Source organism: Gallus gallus, chromosome 18 (assembly GCF_016699485.2).
Source record: "Gallus gallus isolate bGalGal1 chromosome 18, bGalGal1.mat.broiler.GRCg7b, whole genome shotgun sequence".
Classification (NCBI taxonomy): domain Eukaryota; kingdom Metazoa; phylum Chordata; class Aves; order Galliformes; family Phasianidae; genus Gallus; species Gallus gallus.
Window position 1 is genome coordinate 8,386,702 of NC_052549.1, and position 27,634 is coordinate 8,414,335.

The following is a 27,634-nucleotide window of genomic DNA, read 5'->3' on the forward strand; positions in this document are numbered from 1 at the left end:
CGCTCCCCTCGCTGGCAGTGCTCGCTAAGATGGCGGACTTCCTGCCGTCGCGCTCCGTGCTGTCGGGCTGTTTCCCCGGCTGCCTGCTGACCAGCGGCGAGGCCGAGCAGCAGCGCAAGTCCAAGGAGATCGATAAGTGCCTCAACCGGGAGAAAACCTACGTGAAGCGCCTCGTCAAGATCCTGCTGCTGGGCGCGGGGGAGAGCGGCAAGTCCACCTTCCTCAAGCAGATGCGGATCATCCACGGGCAGGACTGGGACCGGGCGGCCCGCGAGGAGTTCCGGGCCACCATCTACAGCAACGTTATCAAGGGTGCGTCGGCCGGGGGCGGTCTGAGGGCGGCGGGGCCCGGGGCGGGGACCTGGGCGGGGGTCCTCGGCCTCTGCGGACGGCGGGAGCCGCGGGGTCCTCATCGCCGGCCTTTCTGTAGCCGGCCGGGGCGGCCCGGGCTGTCAGCCCCGGTACGGGCGGGTTGCGGGGCCCTCAGCTCGGGGCGGCCCCGCGCCGCGTGGGGGGAGCGGCGGTTCTGTCCCGCCGGGTCCCGGCCCGCACGGCCGTTTCCTGGTGACGAGCGGTGGTGGATGGGGAAGAGGTGCACCTGAGGCTGGGCCGTGCCCGTGCCGGGGAGGAAGCTCGGCGCGCGTTCTGCTTCTGTGGAAGGAGCGGTGGTAACGGGCTGACAGCGGCGGGCAGAGCTGCACGCTCGGAACAGCGCTGCCACAGCCGGGCTGAGCGCCTCGCGGCTGTCAGCCGGCCGCCCCTCGTCAGCCTCGCCTTCTCACTCATCGCGTGTTGAGTTGGAGTTCTGTAGCGCTTAGGTACGATCTTCGTTGTGTTTCTTGAGAGTGTGAATCGTGGGCAGGCATCAGCCCTTCTCCTGAATAGGGCTCCAGAATTCAAGCGGGTCTTAAAGAGCTGTTTCATAACAGTGCTTCAGATCAAGCCTGAAAAACTCAAACGTAGCGAGGAAGTAGAAATCACGAGCAGAAATATTGAGGCGGTAGTCTGTTAGCAAAGTCAGGTGATTCTTACTGTAAAAGTGTACGTGTAGGAAGCACGGATCTGCTGCTGCAGTGATTACTTTTGACAGATACAGCAGTGACAGAAAGAGAATGAATTCTGGAAGGATACGTTGGTATTGGTGAATCATAGAATGCCCTGGGTTGAAAAGGACCTCAAAGATTATCTAGTTTCACCCTCCTGCCATGGGCGAGTCCTTATCACACCATTATTACCCATGATTTTTCTCTGTGCCTTTAACGTTGTTTTTACTTTCTAGTTCTTTTTTTTTTTTTTGCCATTAGCAAACCTAATACTAGAATTTATTTCCTTGTGTTTACATCAACACGATTGTATTTCTTTTTTCTCCTCTAAGCTCTATGTGAGACAGTTTGAAGACGCTCGGTTTCTCCTAGAGATTATTTACTTTTTTTAAATTATAGTAAGTGTGGGAAAGTCTTCATGTAAATGCAATTCCAGCTGCTCTTAAGCAGTAAAACCACACAGTTCAGAAAGCGCTGTGTTTTTAGTCAGTTTAGTCTGTCCATCAGGAGGACCTTAAAGGCTGTCAACTCTCTACAATTCAATACAGCGCTGTAACAAAGTAGTAAGATGTGCTCCCTGTAGGCACCGGGGAGCCTTAAAATTAAGCCATCAAGTGGTTTAACATATTCTGAAATAAGCTTTTATATATACTCCATTTGTTTTGTGTGCCTGCCAAGTAAATATAGCAGCTGTAAAATGATTCTGGAGATCAGAGGAAAATATAAATATATTTACATAATACCATGGATTGGGGACTTAGTAATTTAAAGATGGCACTTTTGGAAGCGTTGTACTTCAGATATCACCCTGTTTCTCAAGGCTGTGTTTTTCTGATAGCGGCTCTTCTGAGTTCTGTTATTACCTGAAAATGTGGTATTTTAATTCAATATTTCTGAACCTTTCTGATTTTTTCCTGGCTTCAGAGTCTTACTGAGCTTCGGTTATACAGAGTAAACATATTGTTTGGCTCTCTGCAGAGTTATAAGCTAGACAAGTAGGTGCAGACAAATTCTAATTGCAATGCTCTTTCATGTTGTTAAAGGTGTGAGAGTCCTTGTGGATGCCAGAGAGAAACTTCATATCCCTTGGGGAGATCCTGTTAACCAGAGTAACGGGGATACGATGATGGCTTTCGATACCCGCTCAGTCACGGTGGTGCAAGGAATGGTGGAGACAGCAGTTTTTTTACAGTACCTCCCGGCCATAAGAGCTCTATGGGCAGACAGTGGGATCCAGCATGCATACGACAGGCGCAGAGAATTCCAGTTGGTAAGCTTCCAGTGTTGTAAGTCTGGGGTGTGTGTGTTGTCTGGTTCATATGTTGCTTTTTGGTGAAACGCTTTCTGCTAAGTGACCTCCATATGGATGTCCAGCATTTTGGATGGTAGTCTGTTACTGTGTTACTGTAAATTCATGCATTTAGCTCCATTTCCCCCCCCCCCTTTTTCAAAACCAAGATTTACATGGAGCAGCCGACACAATTGTCCTCATTTAATATGTGAGAAAGCCAAAGTATCAATTACCGTTTATGTTCAGCAGCAAGGCTTGGAACTGAATAGTGTTTTTAACATACAATTATTTTTATGTTTTTCTACTTTAAATGTTTTTTTAAAAGAAACATTGTTTGCAGTGAGGGAGGACTTACAGTGATCTTTCAGAGAAGATATGCATGGGTTAATGAGAAGAATTTAAAAACCACTCCCTTCTCGATTCCAATTTGAGCAATCTAGCAAACATTCCCTCTGTATACTTCCTGTTTAATTTCGGATGTCTATGTTAATTCTCATGTAATGAGGTTTTTGTTAGATGGAAGTTCTCAGCTGAGGCTGGAGTATACAGTTCAGTAGTGGGGTTGGAAAAGAAAAAGGATTGTCTTGATTCTTGAGCTGAATCATTGACTGTGACAGCTAAAGAGTCCCTTCGTTCCGTTTCCATGCTGATAGTGCAAGAGGAAATGAAAACTTAGTTTACTGTTTATTGTTTCATGGGCTTGTGTAGTAAATGCCAGTGGCATAGGCTTGTTTAGGGGTGAGGGTGGGGTTTGACAACCTTAAAATAGATTAAATCTGTTCTTGTTGGTCTCTTAAACCTAACTGGCTTTGTGCTTTTATGTCTTAAAAATAACCTTTGTCTTAATATGAATCTGAACAATGGCTGATGATGTCTCCTGTTGAGCTATTATGAACGATTGTATAATCACAGGCTGGCTTAAATAGGTTGTATAAATATTCTTTATAAATATGTATTGCCCAGATCCTGGAATGTCTCGGAGAGGTGCCCAACTGGCTTATCGCCTGCCCGACCCGTTCTGTGCTATTTCAGTAGGTTTTTAATGAGGCCTGTTGCATCTTACATTTTACATTGGAAATTATCACAAAGGGGTAATTGCGTGGCTGTATTTAAGATTTTCATCTGGTGCGAATGTGACTTCTAGTTGACATAATTGCTATGCTGGAGTGGTCTGTTTTAAAATCCATTAAGTAAAAACATTTCATCTTTTATTAGATATGTTTAATGACTTGAGGCTAAGTAGCTCCCTTTTCCTTCGCTTCTAATTCTGCCACCTTGGGTTTCTGACAAGTAGGTTCTTTCCATAACTGACCCATGTGCAGTTTCACTTTGAGTAGGAGCTGAAAACGTTTTCTACTGAATCTGTGAAGGGAGGGGGGAAAAGAAAGTTTTGTTTTGGAGGTTCCTAAAGCTGCGTAATGATCTCTGCAAAAAGCACATATAACCGTTTGGGCTTTAGGCAGAATTTGAAGTATTTCTTAATGTGCTATTCATAGTTGAGTGCTGCCCTAGTAATTGGTTTTGCAGATCAGGTAACTGCTCTATTTATACTTACACTGCTTTATTCCCTAAATTGTGCTGAGATCTTGAAAGGATTTATTTATCGCATGATATAATCATGAAAAAAAAAAAAAGCTGAGTGATGTCATTGCATGGGGTGCAAGCAGTGTGTAAATGCTGCTCAAGCATTAAGTCTCAATTTTATCCTAGTACACTTCGGCATTAAATTATGACAGATACACATGGTCACCAGAATGACAGAGAACTCCTGAAAGCACTGTGTACTTCTGACATATCCACTGGCAGGCTCTGTAGGGGTGTGTTCAGGGAGTCCAGGCGCATGCTGTGGTGTGGAAAGAAGACAAATAGCTAAGGAGGGAGTTGGAGGTGTACCTGAGGGAGGGCAGGGGGAGCTGGAAGGCACATGCAGGTGGCCTAGTCGTATTGAGCATTGACTCTTCAAATAAGGCTTAAAAACTGAAAATGGTGTTGCAGTGTGGGGGATAAAAGAAAAATACTGTTCTACATCCAGTTCAGTGGCATGATGCGAAAAATGGAATGAGAGAAATGAGCAATAGAGGAATTAGATAAGACTATTATTTGCCTGTCTATGCTCTAACTTCAGAGTGAAGAGCAAGCTTAGCTGGACTGAGTTTGACACTGCACTGAAAAACATGGTTGGCATTATAAGGGCACAGACGAATGCAGGGAAAGTACTGCTTATGAGGGGAGTTAGGCAAAGGCAGAAGTGAGCAAATGAAGAACAGAGCGGTGATGGATAAGGAGAGAAAAAAATCTGCGTAGATGTTCTGGAGGGAAGGATGCAGGAGTGTGGTTCTGGATGCCACTTATAGCTTGAGCAGATAAGTGTAGAAAAAGAAAGATTAAAATGAAAGCTTATGCATGTGTGTAGTTAGCATATGAAGATGTCTGTATTTTTGTGAGAGATCACTGAGCTGTTTGTTTTGTTTTTCTGCATCTTTCATTTGTAGCACCAGAGATGATGCTGGGAGCCTAAAGAAACAGCGTCATCTTTTTATAGCAATAGGGAGGGGGGGGGAATGCGGTTGTATTTTAATAGAGTTAGAAATCAGCATTTCCATGCCTAGTTCACTAGTGTCCTTCCTCATTTTGTTAACTTGAGTGGTCATGGGAATAGTCGATATCTTTTAGTTCCCTCTGTGTGAAAATAGGGGCCTTCTGGCCAGTAACGTGGCAGTACTTATGAAAATTCACTAGTTCATCTGTGTGTAATGCTTTAAAACTGGAAAGAACTAATGACAGCTTACAGTGCAATATGTGCTACTTCAGTACTTCTCTGATGGGTAATATTATAATCCCTCAAATTTTATTACAAACCAAAACCATTTAGGTACTAACACGGTTAACTACAGGTTACTTTGGCTCCATAGCTTAGTCAGTTCCTGTAATTTGCTCTTGGGATTTTGGTCATCGTCAAGCTTTTTCTTCATCTATGGAACGTTCCTCCTATGGCCTTGTGTCCAACAGCAAGCATGGATTAGCTATGGAGTTAGTCTGTCACTCTAATGCTTTGTCATCTCATTAACACTTTGGGTTTCCCATTACAAGTTGATTTCCAGTAAATGAGTGTATGTAATCTCCTGAAGTGACTTGGATAAACCTACCATTCTCGTAATTGTGTAACTCGCAGACCAGTGGTTTGTTTAAATCCAAAAGAAAGCTGGTTTTCCAGTCAGTTGGAAAGCTGCTGCTTGAGTGCTGGAGTGAAATTTGTATTGCTTTATTTGGAGGAGGAGGTAAGCAGAAGTATTTTTAACAAATTGTGAGGGATGTCTGAGTGCTTAAGTAGAGACTTCCTTGCTTTTATGTGTATACCCTTGGGATCATTCTTTCCGTAGTTGTAAAGGTTTGCTGTTCTCATTGAGATTTGCTTTCAGACACTGACAGCTGAGGAAGCATCTTGTTCAGGTGCTGTTAATCCAGTAAGTCTGAGGAGAGCACTTCTGTGCGAGTGCTGCTTCTGAAACAGCCTGCTTCTCTCAGAGTGGAAAAGTGGGATGAAAGCTGGGTTCCTCATTTGCATGGCAAGCTTTGAATGTGTTAAAGGTTTGTTCTTGATAAAGATAACGTTTGGGTGGGTTTCAATGTTTGTTACCGGCGATTGTTGATCTTCAGATATGTGCTTCTTGCCCTACTTGCAGATTACACAGATGTTTTTTTTAATGCCGTGACCCTTCAGTGTGAGGAGGCAGTGATGGCATTTCATTCTGTCAGCGTTCACCCAGAACTGCAGACACTGATGGCACATAAAGACGATTCGATATGTGTTTACCTCTGGGTCCTGTTTACTTCTGTGACATGCCTGCAAGTGCTCGATCAGATTATAGAAGACAGGAAAAGGTGTGTTCAGAGTGAAGTTCTTTTTTCTGCAGCTTCTCTATAGTATTTTTTGTCGTGCAGAGTAGTGCTTTTGGAGAGTGTTGTACAGCTTGCTGGAAGATTGTATTTCATAATCTTCTTTTGGAGCTTTTCTAGCTTCTGCCTCTGAATATTGATGGGGCTATTGTGTATAAGAGAACATCAAATTAGCTCTTATGGAAAGAATCAGTCCTCAGATGGCTTTTGCAAAGTAATAGCAAAATTTACCGTTCTTTCAGGTCCAAAGGCAACATATATTTGAAAAATGCTTAATTGTAGGGTAGTGATCCTGAGAAGGCCGATGCTTTGAAGGTAGACTGGGCTGTGTGACGTAGCAGATGCATCCACATGCGAGAAAGAGGAAGTCATGTCTTAGGGGCAGTTGTGAAGTCAGTGCTTCAGCATCTCTGAACCTGGAAAAAGACAGGGTATCTTGCCCACACCTCATCAGAAGTGTGTTCTACATTGTGCTTGTGACGCTGAATTTCAGAAGGCTTTCAACAGCTTGTGCCCTATGGAATGTGTTGGTATTCCTCTCACTATTCATCCTCTGCAGCCTCTCTGAACTGGAGGGCAAGCTTCAGTGCACAGACTGTCAAAAAGTTGTACTGACTCATGTAAGAATCTTCTTTGTGGTCCAATCACAGTGTTTCTGTAAATGTGCATTGACTTAGTTCAGTTAGTGTGTTTAAATAAAATATTGTGATTGCGCTGCATGTTGCTTGAATTTTTTGTGGATAATAAGTAACAAACTGCTGCTGTTTTGTCAGTGTTGAAATATGAATTATTTTTCCCCTTTTTCCCTGATCAATAGGTCTGCTAAACATCTCATGACAAGATAGCATGTGTACAGTGAGCACGACTCCTTAAAACCCTTGGAAAGGTTAGAGCTACTTGCCATCTTCTGTCCTTACTTTGTATTAAAAGGATTTATCAAAGCTTGTTGCTAACACAAATTTCCACAAAACTCATTTCTGTAAAGTGAATCATTCAAATCCTCAGAGAAGACTGGGAGTCTCCGTTGTTCTGCTGTTTTTCCTGCTCCAGTGACAAGATTGTGTTGATCTATATTAATAAGATTTTGTATAGAGATTAAAACTAGAGCCAAACAGTAAGGAGGCTTATTTTTTTGGCTAGAAACCCTCCCAACATGTCTACGGGTGCTTTGGGTAATGGGGATTGATCCTAATATTGTAACTGAGCTGAATTACCTTTGAATGAACTCTTAATACTAATTTTACACAAAATGCCAACTTTCATCCTTTTCCAAATTCAGATTAGGATTTCTGTTTCAGTCTCTGTGAGTTCCTGTGCCTCGAAAGGCTGCTTCTGGGTCTGCCTTCTTCCCCTTCTGCCATTTTACCTTTTCTGCATGCTAGCTGTTCAGCAGAAAGGTATTGAAGTATCTGAAGAGCAGTGGCCTTGTATTGCCAGCTGGCTTTGTAGCGTAAGCAGGCCTGGTTTTACAGGTGGACATCTTTGTCATGCTTTTTTCTGAACACCTAGGAAGCAGATTTTTTGTTACAATAGTTTGATTTTTTTTTTCCCCCCTCCAAGTTTAAAAGTAATTTTGATATGGGCTTTGTCTCCATTGGCAAAGTTGAGTGGTGAATGTGGTTGCTATGCTGCATACTGCTGCTGTATTTGGTGCAGCTAGTGGCTGTATGAGTGGCTCTTTCTTTACAAGTACTCCAAATGAGTGCATATATATCTTGTAAATTATTTTTTTCATGTACAGATGTGACTGGATTGAGATTGTTTCAGTGGAGGCTGTCTTGATGTGGATGTGTTATGTCAGTGCATACATCAGGTGGAAGCATGCTGAGTTGTCTTCCAACCAAGATTTCAGAGGAAGAGATTTAAGTGGGTGAACCTTTTCTCAGCAGATTCTTTTAAATCTGTGTGAAAGTGTTAGATGAGCTTTTGTTGCTTCTGCTGCCTACAGTCTAATGTGAGACCTTCGTACAACCACGGGCTAGGAGCCAATTTCCTTACTGGTTACTAACCTGCATGTCAGTGCCTGTAGCACCGTACTTCGCACAGTTTTGATGTGGCAGTGGCTCAGACTTTGTCCATTTGGAAATTACTTAGTATAAGGCCAATCTACACTGCAAAATCCCAATATTCACAGCAGTCGGGAAATCTCCGTGCTGGCATAACATATGGTGTGGAAGCAGCAGTGATGTTCCATTTATATACATCAATTTTACACCTGAGGCAAAGAATAGAGTGATCTTTTTCATATGTGAATGTGGGATCTTTTAGGATTAAGGTGTGGTACCAGGGGCAGCATTGATTCATGCTGCTGTTCCCTAAATTTCAGGCTTAGAGGCTGGTTCAAGTTTGCTGTTGCTAAGCTCATGTTACATATACTCTAGTTGTATTTGGATGTCTGTGTAGGCTGTCTTTATCGGCCTGAGCTTCACCGTTATGAATGCTGCCTGAATGTGCCCTGCTCATGCTGTAACTCTTATGCAGAAGCGGCAAAATGGTAGGAAACTTTAACTTGTGGTAGCTGAGGAAGTTGCTTAAGAAATTGTGAGAAGATAAAAGTGCAGCTGACCTTAATACATAAGAAAACCCATAGAGTAACTATACTGGCTACTGTGGTACATGTACCTCTTCTTTTGTTTAACCAAGGAAAGGTCCTGCTGTTAGAGGTGAGTTTCTGTATCTTCCTCCTTTGTTTAATGATGCCAGGGAAATGGGGCTCAGCAGACAGCTGGAAGCACTTCTCACTGGCTGTGCCTGGTGTTTGGTCACCCCATGGTGACTGAATAAAGAGGATAGAGATGTTGCAGGAAAGGGAAGGCAGCATGCAGATACCTTCTGTAATCCAGAGCATCTCTGCAGAAGCCTGTATGACAGTTGCATAGTTCTTTAAGGTTATCTTCTAGTGTGAAATTCTACAAGTGGTATGAAATGTTTGAATATTGCTGCTATTTAGGAAGTCTCTGAGATTCTACTGTCTTAAGTGCTTTAGACACAACTTTTACTGCATCTTAAGTTAACATTCATCTAATGGTTCTTGTAGGCCTTTCAAAAAGGTAATAAGTTTATCAGTAAATCTCATCAGATATCTTGTTACAAGCTCTGATACACTAGCATGGTACTAATGCTTAGTTCTGCTGGTTTAGCTCTGTTTGCAAACAGAAATATCAGAACTTAATTGAAATGGGATCTGCCAGTGGAGGCAGAGGAAGAACTAAAAAGCATTTGGTCGCCTGGATTTCTCACAAGGCTGAAATAGAAACCAAATGTGTGCTATAAAACTGAATCTTAGGGATACTTCAGTGCATGCATCAGTATCTAGTTTAGTGTTCTGCTTTTAAGATGTTATGATTTGGTTTACTGAATATGCAATAATGGGATTTTCAAGCATCTTAAAGTTCAACATGACCAGTTTTAGTGCTGATGTGTTCCCACATGCCAAATACTTCTCATTTTTTTGGAGCCTTTGCCAGTCTTGTACAACTTGGAAGCAAGCAAAGCTCTAAATGATGGATGGTGGATTTGCAGACTCACTGCTGCTTCAGTGTTAGATTATATGCAGTTTGAGTTGCAAACACATGAAGTCATGGAGCCAGTGGGTCAGTGCGCTGGAAGAGGAACAAATGTTTACAGTCTGGTTCCAGTCTGTTTTGTGTGCAAAACATCTAAAGTTTACATAGATGCTTCCTAGAGTGTAAATAGGAATTGGGAGGTGGCTGTTTCGTCTCCATCAGTGCCTGCTTTCATATGGCTTCTTGCTAGGTCTCTGTGTGTTTTGACTTGAAAGATCATTGCATCAATGAAATTTTGTAAACTGTTTGCAAAGTATTGGGTGTCTTTCCTAAAGAAAATGTTCTGGAAGACAAGTGTGGGTTGTAAATACTGAGGGAGCAAGTGAAAATGGTCATTGAAGGAAGTGTACTTAATCTTCTGAACAGTATATCCTAAATTGCAGTCATGGATTGATTTCTGTTCAGGTTCTGGCAAATGTGAGTGTATTTGTTCGGTGTACCAGTTTTGCAGATGCTGTGTCCTAAATTCTGTTTGTGGTGTTTGCTAACCTGGCTCTGACCTTTGCAAGAGGCTGCAAGAGAGACCTCTGTTTGCATCATTTAGAGTGGTCCGAAGGCTGCATGGCATGCCAGTGTAAATGCTGTGTTTTGCTTGGGCTTTTAGCAGTGGGAAAGCTTTTTAGCAGGCTCTTGGGTTTTGCTCTTGAGTTGTACAAACAGAATATCATTTCATACAGCTCAAAATTGTTCCATTTCTTAAAATTCTCAGCTGCTAATGGAATATGGCACATCTTGCTTTCCAAGTAGGCTTTCAGGATTACTTGGAAATGTCATAACTGAGCGACGTGCATGGAAGAAACTGTGGTTTTGTAGGCTTTAATGGAAAGCTATCTCTGTTCTAGCCTAAAAGCTGTAGAGTATTTTCATATCTTTAAGCAAATTTTATTAGGAAGCTGGCAATTAAATCACTTCAGGAGATGGGAAGGATACCTAGCTAACAGATGAAATTGGAGGTTTAAGTCATTGAAGCACTTTGAAGGATGATTCAAAACTGTGTTCAGTGCAAGAAGAAAACAGATGTTAGAGCCTTATTTGGAATAGTGTGTTCTAGGCTGGGGTGTTGGTGGCCTGGCGTACTGCTCCTTCCTGCTGGGGCACAGCAGCCATGCAGGTGTCCCTGGGTTTCCAGCAGCCCACAGGTGCTGCCTGCTCGCTGCGGTGCATGTGTCAGGTTGACGTGCTTTGTCTACCTCCATTTCTTAACCACATTTTGAGAATTATGGTTTAATTGGATTACTTGGTAAATAGGGAATAATAGATTAAAGGGATATAATTGGGTTAAAAACCCTTCTTAAACTCCTTCACCTTTTGCTGTTAGCACTGTTGCACAAGATAAAAACGTCAGGCGTGCAGTGAACTCAGTGGGACTCCTCCCTTTCTTGGTTCATTTTTAGCTTCGTGCTATTGAGAGCCCTCCACCAAATTGCATCCAGCTGTTCCAAATCCAAATTCTGCTCTACTACCAAAAGGTTTTTCAAAAGATTACTTTTTATGAATCAAGACCTAAACCTTTCTTTTTGGAGGCCAGATCCTCAGCTGTGTGCCTGAATGTGGTTTCAGTTGTACACTGCGTGATGTGTTTCTCATTGCTCTGAAGAAAAGTCAAATACAATGTGAGCTGCACACAGGAAGTGCTGAAAAGAGGAAATAGGATAGTGCTGTGCAGAGGTAGGATGAGCTGTGACGCATTTGTGACGTGCATTGGTGGTGGAAGAGATTGTTTTGTACCCCTGTAAAAGCAGATGTACTCTGTATCTGAGACTCTGCACTCTTGCAAAAGCCTGTAGGTAATTCCAATGTACTTAAAATTTATCTTGAAAACAGGCAGAACAGTCTTAAGCTGACTATTCAAGTGGTTGTACTGGAGAGAAAGAAGATTGATCCTTAAAGGTCTGATAATGACATAAGGTATCTGTGCTTCAGCCCTCCTGAGACTGTTCTTTTAACACAGCACTAACTGCTTTAAAGCAGTTTGCCATCACTTCTTAGGGACAAGTGGGTATAACGTGGATCAGATGTTGGATCTGTTTGTATCACGAGGCTGTGATAATGCTTTTGTGGGCATACATGGGGTGGTTTGCTTTGGTGGGGGTGTCAGTTTGTGCTGGTTTTAACACAACGTTGTCCATAATTAAAGGAAATGTATTTCTGCTGGGGGGCTGGTTTCTGTGTTAGTCAAGGCTTTCAGTTCAGTAAGTAAGTGGACAGTTGCTTACACTGATGCTTTCCTCAAAGTACTTTATTAAAAAGGAATTATTGGATATTCTTGTTGTAAACTCCTGGAACACTGCCAACAATGTTCATCTTTAAACAGAAAGCAATATATCAATTGTTAGAACAGATGAGTGGCAATTGGGAAATAAGTAATTTTCCCCAGCCATAGCAGATACCAAGCAAGCAACTGAAGTTACTGTAAAGTAGGGAGGGTATCTGTGGTTTTTTTCTGATCAGAATAATCAAGTTACACGTGTGAATGTGCAGAAGTTTCATCCTTTTCTCTTAACTGAGGTGTGTGGAAGAGGAACCCCCATTTAAAAAGCCCCGGGAGGAGTGAACAACAATAGAAGTTAATCTGTAGAAACATCAAAGTCGAGAAGGGCCCAGGAGTGTTCCTCACTCTGAGGCTAGTGAAAGAAATGGAACAGGTTTAATGTCTGGATGTAGGAGTTGGCTCAGCTTTCACTGCTCTAATCAAAATAATTTGGGATTGGAGATGGATACCTTAATTAGGGTTAGATGTGTTAATAGCATAAATGCCATCTTTATCATCTGACTCTTTATTGCAGTGTTTTGAGCCTCGGGGGTTGGGGTGAAGGGTGAGCTGTAGTGCTCCTACCTGCTCGTCTCACTAGGAAATGTCATTGGCTTGACTCCTGTGCTTACTACTGAAATTTCAGAAGTCTTGCAGTGGATCATCAATAGCAGCACCATTGATCTGTAGTGAGAATTCCTTTGGATCAGCTGGGGCAAAGGGAGCTCAAGAAAATAAAGGTTGGGGTTCTTTTGGTTGGATTACTTGTAAAAGTCCTCAGATACGATTTTATCTGGAGTAAGCCTCTAATAGCAGAAGCTGTAAGTACTTGATTGTATGGGCATTGTGAACTGCAGAATTTCATTTAACACACTGGTTCCTCCTATGTCTTTCCTTCAAGCTGCATTTCCCTGCTTACTGGCAGTTTGCTCTCTATGTCAACTTAGGTACACACATAGCAACCCAAAAACATTGTAGTTACCTGTTCTTCCTCTAAACTAAGCTTTAAAAAAAAACATGTTTTTCTGGTTGTTTGGGTTTTTGTTTGTTTGTCTTTAATAGTTGTGGAAATGTTGGTTTCTCTTTTCCCAGAAATTCAAGTCAGGTCAGGAAGAGAAACTGATTGATGTTTGCTATCATGGTACTCTAGTTACCAAGCTGCATCTCCTGTTCTCATTAAATACCCCATTTACTCTTTCAGATTCTCAGGTCTTGTCAGCTCAGTATGTTCCACTGAACTTTCATCTTTATTTGATGCTTTTTCTCTCCCTTTTTTAATTTATAGCTTTAGGAAGAATTATAGTGTCTGTGTTCCCCTAAGCAGCTACAATTCGTTTAGCTATTGTAAGGTATCAATAAATCATATATGATTGCTGATATTGTTTTCATGGAAACCAAATAAGTTGATGTCACTTCCTGAGTTTAAAAGATGTGTTCATCTGCTGTATATTTCATGCAGTTTTCTTCCCCACAAAATATTTGTGGCTGCTTTGTTGTAGGTACTCATTGGTCACATATTGGGCAGTCATCTGTCTCTGTACCATGTTCTGTTAGGAAAGGTTCTTAATCTTCTGGTCTTCTGAATTAAAACAGCAGTTAAATGCACTGGTGTCCTATAAGTAAATCTCTGCTTCAGAAAGAGTGCATTACACGGAACTTGAGGTCCTTCATTGTACAGACATAAGCAGGACTAGTTAAAATAACTGCAGTTTTGTGAGGGAAGCTGTTGTTTTAATGTCGGATACCTCGATAAGAATATGATTTAGTTGTGTTTTGTGAATTACTCCTGAGTTCATAATAAAATGACTTGGCTTGACTTCAGTGTAGGGATCACAGGGCTCCAGGAGGCACACAAGCTGTTCTGAATCAAACCTTTCTGAAAATGGAATACTTGACAATTATGAGTAAAGTTATTTAACAGTCAACTTCCTGTGGTTTACATGCTTTTCTGAATCAGGAGGAGGCTGAAGGGCTGCAGCTGAAATGTGTATGCTTTGTTTGAAGCAAAAAGGGCATCTTCTACAAGCAGTCAAAGCAATTGCTTCAAATCTGAGATTCGAATGTTTTTTTTAGTCCTGTACTAAAGGTGCAAAAGCGCAGTCATCTAATGCTGGAAGGTCTTTGAAGCTGAATGTAAATGTAGGCCATTCATTTTTGCTGCGCTGACTGCAGTGGCTGTTGGTTAAAGCTGCTGCTTGACAACGTGAGTACAAGAAATGTGCTGAGGCCTGTGTTTGACTTCACCACTTATGTTGGCGTCTTTGGGGCCATGCTGCAAGCTGAGCAGAAGGAACTGAGCAGCACCAGGTGAGGCCATTGGTGGCCTTTGCCCACACTTTAGAAGTTTGCTGCTCAGAACTGCTGAGCTGCAGAAATCACTTTGAAAGGTTTATCTGCATTTAAAAACAAACAAACATAAAAACCAACGCCTCTGACCTTCACAAAGTAAAATTAGAACCATGCTGTAATACGTAAGGAGCTCTTTTGTGAACGTTCTGATGTTGCCTGAGAGCAATTGATTGTAACCTCATTTTTATGTAATAGGCATCAAAGCCAGTATGTGTGGTGTACTCTTTTTTTCCTCTCCTGTCTCTCTGATGGGAGCATTGTAATATCTCCTTAACCATTAAAATAGCATCAGAGATGCATTATTCCTGGCTCTGTGCCTTGTTAGGGGATCTCTGTGGAGCATGAGGCAACCGACATGAGCTCACTGCATCACCGTGCTTTAACTAGATCTTAAGCTGGACTTTCCATGATACGTGCTTGCAGAATGAGGATTAGAAGGCAACAGCAATGTGATGCCTTTTTTTAACAGAGAGAGATCCTGCAGTTTCCCAGGCTGCTGTTGGGTTGGTTGTTGGTGACTCCTCTGTTTCACAGCTGGCCATGTTAGAGCAGATGGGCATTGCAGCAGCCACGTGGCAGAGGTAGGGCATGGCCAGCCGGGGCAGCACGGGGAAGCCCAGCTTCTTTTTTCTAGTCATCTCAGGTAAACCAGATAGTTTACAGTTTGTCTGAGGGAAGATTTTAGAACGTGACAGATGTTTGTTGAGTCCGACTGTTTAAATATAGTCACTGCCATCAGTTCACAGTGCGAGATCTAGTTCTGTATCTGGTATCAGGAAATAGCCTAATGTGAAAGCTGTCTTTGGACCTTGTCAGACAAGGTTGCAGACAGATCATCTTCTTACTCAGCTTTAGCAATTACTGGGATTAAGTCTTTCAGTCGGTTTGTTTTGTTTTTTCCTTTCTGTGGATTGCTCTCCATTATGGCATAAAATACTGAGATTGACACCTTCCTAAAGCGTCAGAAGTCTTGATTGGGTGCTTTGTGATGCTGCCTTTTTAAGCTTATTTAAGATGTGTTAAAACTCCTCAGTTCTGCAGTACTGCACTCTGATAACAATCTGTTAATCATGATAGTTTGCTGTTCAAGAGTATTTGAAATTAGCAGTGCATTTCCTGCAAATAGGAGAATGTCAAGGTCAGAATGTCTTTGTATGAGTCAGTTTTCTGGCTTGTAGCTGTATGATCTAGAGGGGCATCTGGAATGTGAAAAAACGGGTTGTATTTGAAGACATTGGAAGTTCTCAATGACATCCAAATAAATGAAAGCCGATGAGTGAATGGCTTAAAGATACTACAGGGTTGAGTCCTGTTGACAAACAGTTGCTCACTCAGCTCAGTGTCTTGTTGGTTGTCTGGAAAGATTTTCATAAGGAAAGAACCCAGTGCCTGATTCAAAAGCATTGAGGAGGGAAGCTCGGTATGTCTCTGCTTTTTAAATTTCCCTGTTCTTACCTCTGATTACTTTTATAGTTTAATCACTTGAATTTCAGAACGGCCACCTTGATATTTATCTGCTACTGGCTTTTGTTGCATGGCAGCCTAAAAACCTAAGTGACTTTCTCCACGTTACTTTGCTTTGCTGGACATGTGACTGTAGAACGTTACCACTGCTGCAGGACGATGCGTTTTGCATTTGTGCTTTCCGGAAATCCCCTCCTTGGGAAGCTGCCTCTGGTGCTGTTTGGTGACCTCGGAGGGCTGTGGTTTGCTTGTGTGCGTGAGCTGCCGGGTCTGCTGGAGCAGCAGTAAGCCCCAGGATTTGAAGGAGAGGCAGTAACTCATGCATTCCAGAACTGTGGAGTTAAAGCTTCAGGGAACAAGCATTGCCATAAGTAGTATATAAAAGAGCTGATATTAAAATACATATATGCACACACACATATACCTACAGCTCCTGAGGCCCAGGTATTCTAGAATAAATATCTTCTCTTAATGAATCTGAAATCTGGCCAGTTTTTTACATAACCCTGTGGGGGAGGAAGGTTCTCAGCTCCTACTGGAGCCTAAACAAGAAATTGAGTCTAACTTTATTTTGCCATAACATTCAGCTGAAGGCAGTGGGTTTAGCACTTGGAAGGCTACGTTCTGTTCCTGTTACTCCTGTTTGGGAAGCTTGTAGCAGAAGTACTCCTGGTAGGTTTGTGTACAGCAGTTGTGTTTTTATTGCCTGTGAAATAAGAATGCTGTTCCACCTACACATTCCTTGCAGGGCTGTGTTTAGAACAGATTTCTGAAATGCTGAAAAACATAATAAAACACTTACTGCAGTTACTGCAGGCAGTTGGTGCTGTGCACCAGCAGTTCTGTAGAATGGTGTTACTGCTGCACTTTGTCCCCACTGAGAGAACAGGTAAAGTGGTAGATCTGTGCTGGACTCTGTTCCTACAGGTGTGTCAAGCACAAAGCATGTTTCAACTGAAGTCTCACTCTTACCTAATTAAAAGTTTATGTTCAAATTGCCCAATTAAAGGTGCAGCATCAACTTCTATTAACTGACTTGTGGGATCTACAAACCTTGCAGAGGTGCCTGGCTCATGTGTCTGCTGGAACCCTTTTTGCTCTGTTTCTTTACCCTAGCATGGTGCTGCTGCTTTGAGGACACAGGTTAACACTGAGATTTGGTGTAATTCCTAGAGAAATTTGTTGAGCCCAATTCAAGTGAGAAGTCATTACTACTGCCATGCAACTGCTGTCCTAATTCACTTGTCTGGCTTGGATCTAGCTGTTCCAGTCTTGGATACTTCATGGTTTTCTCATCAAGAGAATGCAGTCAGAATTCCTGCTCTTCCATCCTCAGTGTGGGAACACAGATGCTTTTCTTTGTGTGTTTGTAATAAAGTAAGTTACGTTACAGCTTGATAATCAAGAGCTGTCAGAGGGAAGCATCTTATGTTTTTGTTGTGATGCTGGGAGTCCTAAGGTACTTCTCCCCTTTTCAGTGAGCTCAATTGGTACATTACCTATTGCAAGCAATTCTGGGTCCAGCAGTGTCCTTGTGAGAGTTCTTCCTGGGTTCTTGTGCCCCCCCAGAGTCCTGGAGTGCTGACTGTAGTTAGTTACAAAAAGAATCTTCAGTTTTGTGTTACTGAAGTGATTAAAAACTGTTGTTACTGTGACAGTGATAGCTTGAATTGGAAGGTTGCCCATACAGTAGATGCAGCATCACGCGTCATTGCAGCACAGAACTCAATTTATTAATCCCTGACTAAGGAGTTCTTCTCCAACTTGATCTTTGGCAGGAAAGTCTGTCTAGTAAAATGCTTCCTCTGTTTCTCCTCCTCTGCTCATCATTTGTTGTGCTCAGGGGCAGCACGCATGAGTGGGATCCTATGGCAATGCAGCTATAAATTAACTTGCCTCCAGTGCTCAGTTCTTGCATCTGAATGCTTGTGCCCTGAGTCTTCAAAGGGCTGGGAGAATTGAATGCATCTTTTCATACTGAAGGCGTGGTTGTTTCCTTGCTTGTTCCCATGGATAACACTGTAGGATTTATCTAGCAATCCTAAAATTGGAAAGAATTTTACTATAAACACGACTGACTGTGCTTTTGAAACTTAAATATTAACTGGCCTAAATAAAACTTCAGTTGTGTTCTTAGGATTGCTGCTTTAGGGGGGAAAAAAAGGTAGTAATTAAAGCTTACAACAATTCAGTTTAGATTTAGAATAACTGGACTTGAGAATATAAGACATAGAGATCGAGTGGGCCACTTGCTAAGTAACTGTTTGCTTTCGTTTCTAGGGGGAATCCGTAAAATATTTCTTGGACAACTTGGATAAACTTGGAGAACAGGTAAGCTTTTTGTTTTTCCTCTCCTCAAAGGATTCTTTGATCACTGGATTTTAAGCCGATCAAATAGTGTCTATTAAAATAACTTTAGTTAACTTTGCCTACTTCATTACCTTAGCAGTTCATCATTGGTGTGTCAACAGCGCAGGGCAATGTGAGGGCCAGGAGACTTGGGAAATAAAACTCTTCTGTGGAAATTGAGCAAGAAGCAAGTTACAAACGGCTGCCCACTCAGAAGGTTGTTAAAGTAGCACATTAACTGTTATCCAAAAATGACTTAATGTGTATATAAATACACATAGGAAAACTGAGCTAAATCAGTGTATAAACCAGAGGTACCTTTCTGTAGTATCTATTTTAAAGTGGACAAATTTGGTACAGAATAGAATGTGTTTTCTCTGGGGGAAAAAACTGAAATTTCTGTAGAATACTTTTCGATACGATGCTGGTTTCTGTTTCAGTGATGAAGTTATGTGCCAGTGCTCATTAGCGTTGTACTGCAGAAACAGCATGTGAAAATTGCTTTTGAAATGGAGTGCTAACTTCAGCTCCATGGGGAGGTCTTTTCTCCATGGTCATTTCCAGCAGATGGGTAACAAATACTGAAGGAATTTGAGCCACTTCAGATGAATGCTGTTACATCATGCTTAATTTCATTTTACTTTTTAACAGATTGGGGAAAAAAAAAAATGTGGAGCCAGACTTTTTTTCTAAATAGAGCACTGGTATAATGTCTTGTGGGATATGTGTGCTTCCGGGTATCTTGCTTCAAGTCTGGCACTCTTTGAATTCTTATTGTTCAGTTATGAGGGAATACAAAACTGCTTTAATTCTCTTCATTGAACTACTAAACCTGTTGATAATGGTCTCATACTCTCTAAATCCAACACCATTTGAATTTCGAGGGTTTTTTTTCCACATTTTTGTACACTTGGGTGCAAATTTTTGCAGTTTCTCTTTCAAAGGTCTTTATGAGAAACCTTCTTCCATTCTTTGATTACAACATGAGACCAAAACTCACTACTTCAATAAAAAAAAAAAGCAAAATTATCTTATGTCTGTATAGACGTGTATGCATGCAATGTATGCAGACTCAAATTGTATTTCTGCTGTTGCTGTGGGAGTGCTGAACTCCAACTGACAGCATTTCCGGCTTAAAGTTAGACCAAATACTACTGAGATGCAAAGGATTCTTCAAGATCTGCAGTCACAGAAAATATTAAATCTTGGTGGAAAAAAATGCTAGCTGTATTACTAAGAGTGAAAGATTTGATAGGTTCTTCTGGTTTGTTCTTATCTATATGGAAGATTTATCTAATGATTGTTTCAACAAACTGTATTAATGTAAGTATTTTACTGCTTTTATCTGATAATCTGATACAATGAGGAGGGCCTGCCACTCAATTGTGTATAAACAGATAGACCTCCGGTTTGTGTGCCCCTTGCCAAAAGGGAGCTCTTTTGCCTGTTGCCAAAAAGGGAGCTGCTGATAACAGCATGTAGGGAAAAGAACTAGATGTTCAGATTTAATCAGCTCAGCAGAATAAGAGAGGCTGGGATCAGCTGCATTCCTTGCAACTGCTTGTTACTTCTGCTGCCAGTGCAGACTATATGTATTCAAAAAAGCTCATAGAGACATTGGTTTCCATGGTGTGATTGGCTCTTATTCATACCTTAAATTCCAATTGTAAGTAGGCAAACAGTGATGTGATAGGCAAAATAGCTACCTGATAACGAAAAGAAGTTGTGCTGTTGAAGGAGGTAGACTGTAGTGAATTCAAGGAGGATGATAATTCAGGAAGAAAGCAGCAGGTAGAAAAAAGTTGAATTGGGTTTTAGGAATGATTGCTGATATGTATCCTTGGGAAGAGCCAGTGCTTACAGGCAAATAGAGCTGCTCAGGAAGAAAAGGGGAAAAAAAGAAGGTAGCAAAGAAGTCAGTCCCCATGGAAGAGTGGCCAAAGTGAAGAAGAGTGGGTACAGGACAAGTAAAATGGGTACAGCAGGGGATGGGATCAGTAGTGAGGAAAGGGCTACTTTAGAATTGTTACAGTAGCAAGCTGCTAGTATCCAAAGATCTCTGTATGAGGAAGGAAAGAACAGAATTGTCCTTCAAGAAGAGCATTAAAATACTGGGAGATTACTTCGGAGTTGTATTTAGTCTCCTGTAAGCAAATGATGTCCCTGTAGCAAGTACTTGACTTCCAGTGCACACAGTTGTGGACTGTTGCATAGGAGTAGCCAACTACGTAGGATAAAATGTGGTAGGTCTTCTCTATGTATGTAGAACTGGAAAGCACTCGAAAGTGTTTTATCTGTGGTTGCAAATGTGCAGGGAATTTGTCAGGAATTCTAGGATGAAGCCCTTTTCTTGAAAGCTTTCCTGAATAAACAGCCAGAGGAGCTGGTTTTGTCCTCTTGTTTCAATATGGAAAAAAATACGCAAAGGATATAAGGCCTTTCCTATTATTTGATTTTATTCATTTATGTACTTCTAAGAATATCAGTCGCTCCTGAGCTTTTCTAAGACTTCCTGGTTTTGCTCTGAGAACGTGTGACTGAATAACCAAATAAGAAACCCTATACGTGGCTGTTTGCAAGATGGGATATGTATTGAGCTCTGTTGCCAAAAGCTAACAGTCAACGTTACTCAAAATGCCTTCATCTGTACCCAGTGCCATTTGACAGTGCTCTGTGTTTTTGGTTGTCCTCCCTCTCTTAACAGCATTTGGTAGAAAAAAAAATCCAAGATAAATGTAACTAATATAAACATCCCATTACTCTTTATATTCCCTTCTTTCATCAGAAGGGCCTGGAAGCACATGTCTGGTGCTCAGTTGGAAGAGAACATGGTACTTTATAGTTGTTGAACTCTCCTGCAGACTGAGGTAGTACAGGCTTGGGGTTTGTATTAGTGGTGCAGGGTGGGGATCTTGTGCTTCAGAGAACTGCTTTGTGATTGCAGGCCATGATAAAAATCAGTGCCTTAGTCCTGGGCGGCTCAAATGAAGAGAGCAAGGAGTTCAAACAAAACAGTCGAGCTAGTTTCACTTTTGAGCTTACAAAGTAACGCAAATTAAATGTTTGGAGCGTTACACTTCCCTTGCAATTTTTGCTGCGGTTCAAACATTTCTAGCTTTCTTAAACTTGGAAATACCAGCATTTGAATTGCCATATATTTTCCCTCCCACTCCTAACTCACAGCATATTAGCTGAATCAGACTTTATGGACAATAATCTTAAACATCTTCATTAAAGCTTCCAGTTTGGTAACTGGCAGTGTCAAAGGAAGACATAGATGACTAAGAAGAGGCTAAAGTTCCAGCTCTGAAACCGAAATCATTCTTTCTGAAGTTAGGAGAAATGCTGGAAAAATGTAAGGAGGAGTTTCAGTAAGAAGTGAACAAAAAAGCTGTAAAAATCAGCATCAGCCAGCTGTCTGGTTTAGGTGCAGTTTTTAAACAGGAGAAGACTTAAATGTAATTCTTAGAATGAAGAAATACCCAATCTGATGCATCTTGAATTTCATGCCATCAAAAGCTGACTAATAAGAATTCCTCTTTCCATAAGCGTCTGCATCTGTTGACAGTGATCATGTAAGAAGTGCAGAAACTTAACACTGCCTATGTAATTCTGGGAAGAAAGGCAGGCTGGAGAACCACAGAGACAGCTGGCTCAGGTGTTTCCCTAGGCTACACTACTGCAAAAGCACTGCTGTCATCAACTACTTGTTTCTCCTTCTGTTCTACTAATTGCAATTGCACAGGATGTTTGGACAAAACCAAGCTGTGGGAGCTCACAGGAGGGACACAGCTAATTAATAGAAGTGCATTTTGTTACTCTGGACAGATTCAGCTGGATCCAAAAGATCCATGGTACATACACAGCAAGTTGCTTAGGTTTGACTTTTCTGGCATAATTAATTGATTGCCTTTAATTACTAACTGAAGCAGCTCTTTTTTCTTTGCCTAGAGGCAGCTGTGCAGAATGCATGAGAAAATGGGGCAAGGTGACTGCCCGTAGTTAGAGTGGAATACTACCATGAATACTGGTTTGAGAAACCCATTTTAGACCCCATTTGCTGCATTCCTGTGTAGTTGTCAGATGTGTTTCCTAGCTTTGTGGGAAGATGATGAATGACGCAGAAAATAATTCAGAATGAGGAAAATTGGCATGAGGAGCTGATGGTGCACCTTTCAGGGTTGTTTATGAATGCTTGTCATGTGGCAAATGGAAAGCTTCAGTTCTCTGCAGGGCAGTAAATGTTTTGATTTAACATTGGGTGTGTTTCCTGGTTTTGACTCCAGATCTTTGCAAAATGCTTCAGTGTTGGAATATAAATATACATACGTGTGCATGTTTGTTCAAAGCCTCATGCTGTTCCTCTGCAAGCTTTCTCTCAATTGCAAGTCAGCTGCGATCATCATGCCTGTGACTTGTCCTAATCATCAAACTGCTTTATTTTTTTAGGATTATCTTCCCTCACAGCAAGATATTCTGCTGGCACGAAGACCCACAAAAGGGATTCATGAGTACAACTTTGAAATAAAGAATGTTCCTTTCAAAATGGTTGATGTAGGTGGCCAAAGGTCAGAACGGAAACGTTGGTTTGAATGCTTCGACAGTGTCACATCAATACTCTTCCTTGTTTCCTCAAGTGAATTTGACCAAGTGCTTATGGAGGATCGGCAAACGAATCGCCTTACGGAGTCCCTGAACATTTTTGAAACAATAGTCAATAACCGGGTTTTCAGCAACGTCTCCATCATTCTCTTCTTAAATAAGACGGACTTGCTTGAGGAAAAAGTACAAAAAGTGAGCATCAAAGACTATTTTCCAGATTTTGAAGGGGATCCCCACTGCTTAACGGATGTCCAAAAATTCCTGGTGGATTGTTTTCGTACCAAACGCCGGGACCAGCAGCAGAAGCCCCTCTACCACCACTTCACCACTGCTATTAACACAGAAAACATCCGGCTAGTCTTCCGTGATGTCAAGGATACCATCCTTCATGACAACCTCAAGCAGCTTATGCTACAGTGATGTGCAAAAAGACATTTTTATTTGAGTAACTCTTGTGTGTTGTTTTTTTAACTAGAAGTTTACAGCAGGAGTAGAGAAATCCAGATCCTGTCAGACTTCTTTATGTGGCTAAAAGCTGCTGCTGAACACATTATTGCCAATTTCTGCAGAATTTCAGGCTTAATCTCTCCCAGTGTAGCTTCAAGTTGACTCAAGTTGTAATTTTATAGCAGACCTATGTCTAAGTTACCTGTAAAGTGATTGAATTTGACCTTTTAAGAACATGTATATTATCTTAGAAAATCATTCTATGCTCAGAATTCCAAGTCCAAACTTCAGTGAAATTGTTGCAATTGTTGAGCTTTGGCAGTAATTTTAGGGGGGCAAACCTTTCACATCTGACTTCGTAATGAAGACTGTGATACTGTAGCTGACTTACAATTTCTCAGGTCTATTGTTGGCTAGAAAACCCTTAAACCCCTCGCTGGAATCGTGCATCTGAAGCTAGGATTCCTGGGTGTAATGTTCTTCCTGTTAAGCATAAACCTTTGCATGGGTTTTGACTAGGATGTGCTTTAAAAATCCTTGGATTGGGAACTTCAGACGTCTGGCAGGAAGTACTGGTGCAGGCACAAGTCCAGCGGCGAGGCGTAGTGAATGACACAGTACACTGTTTCACTCTATTGCATTGTAACTACGCGATGTCTTGGAGCCGTGGCAAACACAGAGCACTATGATACGGTCCTCTTGAAATTCTGATGTGGGAAGGGGAGCAAGCTAAACTTGTTTATCTTATCTTCACAAACCAGATGTGACATGTAGGTACCTTACCTTTTCTTGAAGCGCTTTAATATATCACTGGTTTATGACCTCCTGCAGTGTGCCTCCTCGTGATCAGTAAGGATTTGGTGATGGATAGAAGTACTTGCAGACCAAAGTGCCTCCTCGTGTTCTGTCCTACAGCATTTTCAGTGGCCTTATGCAAATATGTGTTCCCAGCAGAGGCCTTGTGTAGCTGACACCGTGAAGATGAATGTGTTTTCTGAAAAAAGGACATCACAGCAGAATACACTTCAGCTGATGAGGTTCTTTCTGAGACTTTCCAGTTGGGTCTAGCAATCCTAAGTGTACTTGAGCCAAACATGTTGCATAGCGTACTGTAGAGTGCTGCTTGTGACTAATAATAATTTACCAAAAGTTCCATTGTAGTTTTTTTTTTAAGGGTAGGGGTGAGGTATTACTGTTGCCGTGTGATTACAAAATAAGAAAAAAAAATGCTTCTTGCCTAGAAATCCTCATACACCGTGCAGTGTGCTACTAAGTAAGAGTAAGCTTGCCAACATGTGTTCTTAAAAAGTAGTGCTGCTCCAAGTCTTTCCCCAGGCTGTAGTTCCACTTAGTCTGCCCAGCTTGCCACTTTGCCCCGTGGAACCTGCACATTCCTGTGGATCGTGATGCTGGCCAATGTGTTCTTACAATGAATTTTTATCAGCATACCACGTATGTGGCAAGAGGTGTGATGTAATGTTCTCACTGCTTGGAGCAGCGTCTCTGCAGGTGCGATCATGTTGCTGGAACATAGGAAAATTGCCTGTCTCCTGAACTTTACTTACTGTGATTGTGAGTTGTATTAACATCCGTACCTCATTCTCCTGTTCATAGATGGAGAATAGTGTGTTTTTGTTTAGTTAAGTGCTTTGAAAGATCTCTATTTTTTTATATCATCTTTATATCATCCAATGAATAGTCATAGATTAGTCTGTTTGCAACGAGGGACTATTTTAGGAGGAAGGAATTCTGAAAAGAGCTTGGGAGAAGTCACAGTGTGTTATCAGCAGAGTCAGTGCAACACTGTCGAGAGGGTTAATACAATCATTAGATGGGGATATTTAGATTTTGCCTCTGTTGTAGGCATGGATATGGTTACTCTTATGTCTTCAGTTCATGTGTAAGCAACTCAAGGATGATGAACTGGAGAACTCAGAAAAGGCTGGTGGAGGGTATTTAAAGGGTTGGACAACATGCTTCTAGTGTCAGTCCAAAAGTTTTCCTCTTTCCTCTTGGGAGGATGACAGGTTGATTTGGTCGGGCTGTAAATGCTGTGTGAGCAGAGGGCAAACCTCTGCCTGTTAGCCTCCAAGTGTATGACAAAGTCCATTGTTTGCAAGCAGAAGTTTGAACAAATCCACGCCCTTGTAGGGAGGGCAATTAATCATTGGAACAAACCGGCAGGAGGAGGAGGAGACTTTTTTCCATTGCTGACAGTTGTTTGAACAAGTTTATTTTGAGAAGCGACTCATCTGTGCTGATTAAAATAATTTGGAGAGGGTCTGTAGTAAGTGTTTTGTGGGATGTCAGACTAGGTGGCTACAGGGAAGACTGGAGACTGGATATTGGATGATGAGGAATATTACCAGGAATTTGTCTAAAAAAAAAATAATGTAAAGTGTTGATAATTTTGTGTCAAGAGACCTGTTAATTTACAAAAAAATCCTCAAAGCTGATGTCAGTCTAAGGATGTAGTCAGTTTCACCAAGGCACTGGGCACTTCTGTCAGGAGCTAAAGTAGGAAAATATTCAGCAAGCTTCTCTGTGAACCAACATACACACAAAACAGAACGCTGCTGTTTTTAATCCTTTCAGAAGACTTTCTCTGTGAATGTTGGGCCTATAAGGCAGCAGGGTGTACCCCAAGTGTTGGGGCACTTCTGACAAAGTAGTAGTCCCTGGGAGATAAGCACTATATGAATCTCAGGCAAAAATGAATTATTTTAATGAAATTACTGAATGAAATCACTTGCATTTCCCACTCCCACTTCTTTAAAGGGAGGGAGGCAACTAACCTTGATGTAACTGTTTACATGGTTCCTATGTTACCATACTGGATAAACAAACTGAATCAACATTGGGCTTTTCCATCTTCAAACTTCATAGCTACCTGAAAAGGAGCACATCACGTACTGTTGTATGGCTTTTTAGATTTCCTTCTAAATATAATTTCTGTACAGCATTATTTAATTTTGGTACAAGACTGCTGTTGTGGAACAGGCTGGTTCTTATCCTGAAGCAATCACCATTGGGTAGGAAGGGTCAGCTTGGTAGTGTGCGTTCCAAGTCAAGGTGCATTTCCAGGACAGGTGGAAAAGCAGGTGGCAAAGCAAGGTTCACAAAAGTCTCTTAGTTCTCCTTGGGGGAGTAGGCCCTGTTGAAAAGATGACTGATCAACGACTGTAAGGAGATATACCACTGTCTTGTACAGGCTTACTGTACTTGGAAGTGAAACCAGTGTTTTAATGACTGTTCCCTGCTGCAGTATGTTCAACTGCATCAATTGATACCTTAAAACTGTGGCTGGTCATCAGGGCTTTAAAAACTTTACTTCGTTATGTGTTGTATGTGGGAGCGTAAGCCATCAGCTTATGTAAAACGTAAAGCTTTCTTTTGGGATACCCACTCATCTAGAAAGAAAAGAATAAAAAAAGATCAGGTGGGTTAATTCATCCTGACGGCTGTATATTGGACTCATTTGTCTAGTAAGTGGCTTTGTATTTTGCCCATCAGAATTATTCTAGCGAATTGCTCAGATGAGGTGTTTCAAGCTTTGTGACACTTGGCTAATAATAGTATTTATGGTCGGTTTCAGACAGCTTATCCAACTGCATCTGCTCGTGATGTTTAGGAGCAGCTCACTGCTTAACGACAGAACTATGCATGTTTAACGTGTCCGTTGCCATCGGAAGACTTCCCTAGTTGTTTCTCTTCAAGGTCAGTTGCAGATTGTTCATTTTCCAACAGTAGCATTTCCTGCTTCAAAACGATCAGAAGTTTCATGCCATACTGAGATGTTCATGAATTAACTTTACAGGTCTTGTCTGTTTGATGGTACCATTAACATAGTTGTTTTTTTTAATTATACAGCATTGCAATACAGTGCCATTTTGCAATTTCTTTGCATTGTACTTGAAAATAAGTTGAATTGCAGACTATTTAAAACCGCTTTCCTGCGCTTTCAGTAGCAGTGAGAGCTTACCTTAAGTGAAGCCTTTATGTAAAAATATATTTTGTACCAATCTCATAGATCTTTAACAAAACCAAGATTTGTATTAGCTTTGTATAAATGTTTGTGGCTTACAATTTTATATGTTTAACTTTTTATAAACTTTCCAGGGACTACTTTTTATTGTAAATTTTTTTTTCTCCTTGCTTTAGTTAAAGATTGGCAATAAGTTATTTCTAAGGGAGGTCTTAGAAGACAAAACATCACTTCCTTTTTATAAAATGGTTAAATCAATTTATAGTTTAAAACCTCTTCCATTCGCTTGTACATCGCTCTGTACATACTCTCCAAAAGTGTTGCCTTTCAGCTATTAATATTTGCCTTGTGTACAAAATTACTGACGATGAATAAACATATACAGCCTCA

The 27,634-nt window shown here is 41.4% G+C and overlaps 1 protein-coding gene across 2 annotated transcripts; it reads left to right on the top strand.

Moving 5' to 3' along the window:
- The first annotated feature begins 10 nt into the window (after positions 1–10).
- GNA13 (G protein subunit alpha 13) lies at positions 11–27,634 on the top strand. Of its 2 annotated transcripts, XR_006931758.1 has the most exons (5): positions 11–312; positions 2,087–2,313; positions 18,142–18,192; positions 22,660–24,768; positions 26,855–27,634. XR_006931758.1 is itself a non-coding variant. In XM_415686.8 (4 exons), exons 1-4 carry the CDS (start codon positions 30–32, stop codon positions 23,230–23,232), a joined length of 1,134 nt encoding a protein of 377 aa, XP_415686.1. In that variant the 5' UTR covers positions 11–29; the 3' UTR covers positions 23,233–27,634. The 2 variants fall into 2 exon arrangements, 1 of the variants encoding a protein (XP_415686.1); XM_415686.8 differs by having other exon boundaries at positions 22,660–27,634.

What these genes read in the sequence shown, in the direction of transcription:
- GNA13 (XM_415686.8), top strand. Translation starts at nt 30, where the DNA reads ATGGCGGACTTCCTGCCGTCGCGCTCCGTGCTGTCGGGCTGTTTCCCC. An exon ending in CTACAGCAACGTTATCAAGG is followed by an intron (nt 313 to 2,086) that starts GTGCGTCGGCCG and finishes ATGTTGTTAAAG; the next exon opens with GTGTGAGAGTCCTTGTGGAT. An exon ending in TGGATAAACTTGGAGAACAG is followed by an intron (nt 18,193 to 22,659) that starts GTAAGCTTTTTG and finishes TTATTTTTTTAG; the next exon opens with GATTATCTTCCCTCACAGCA.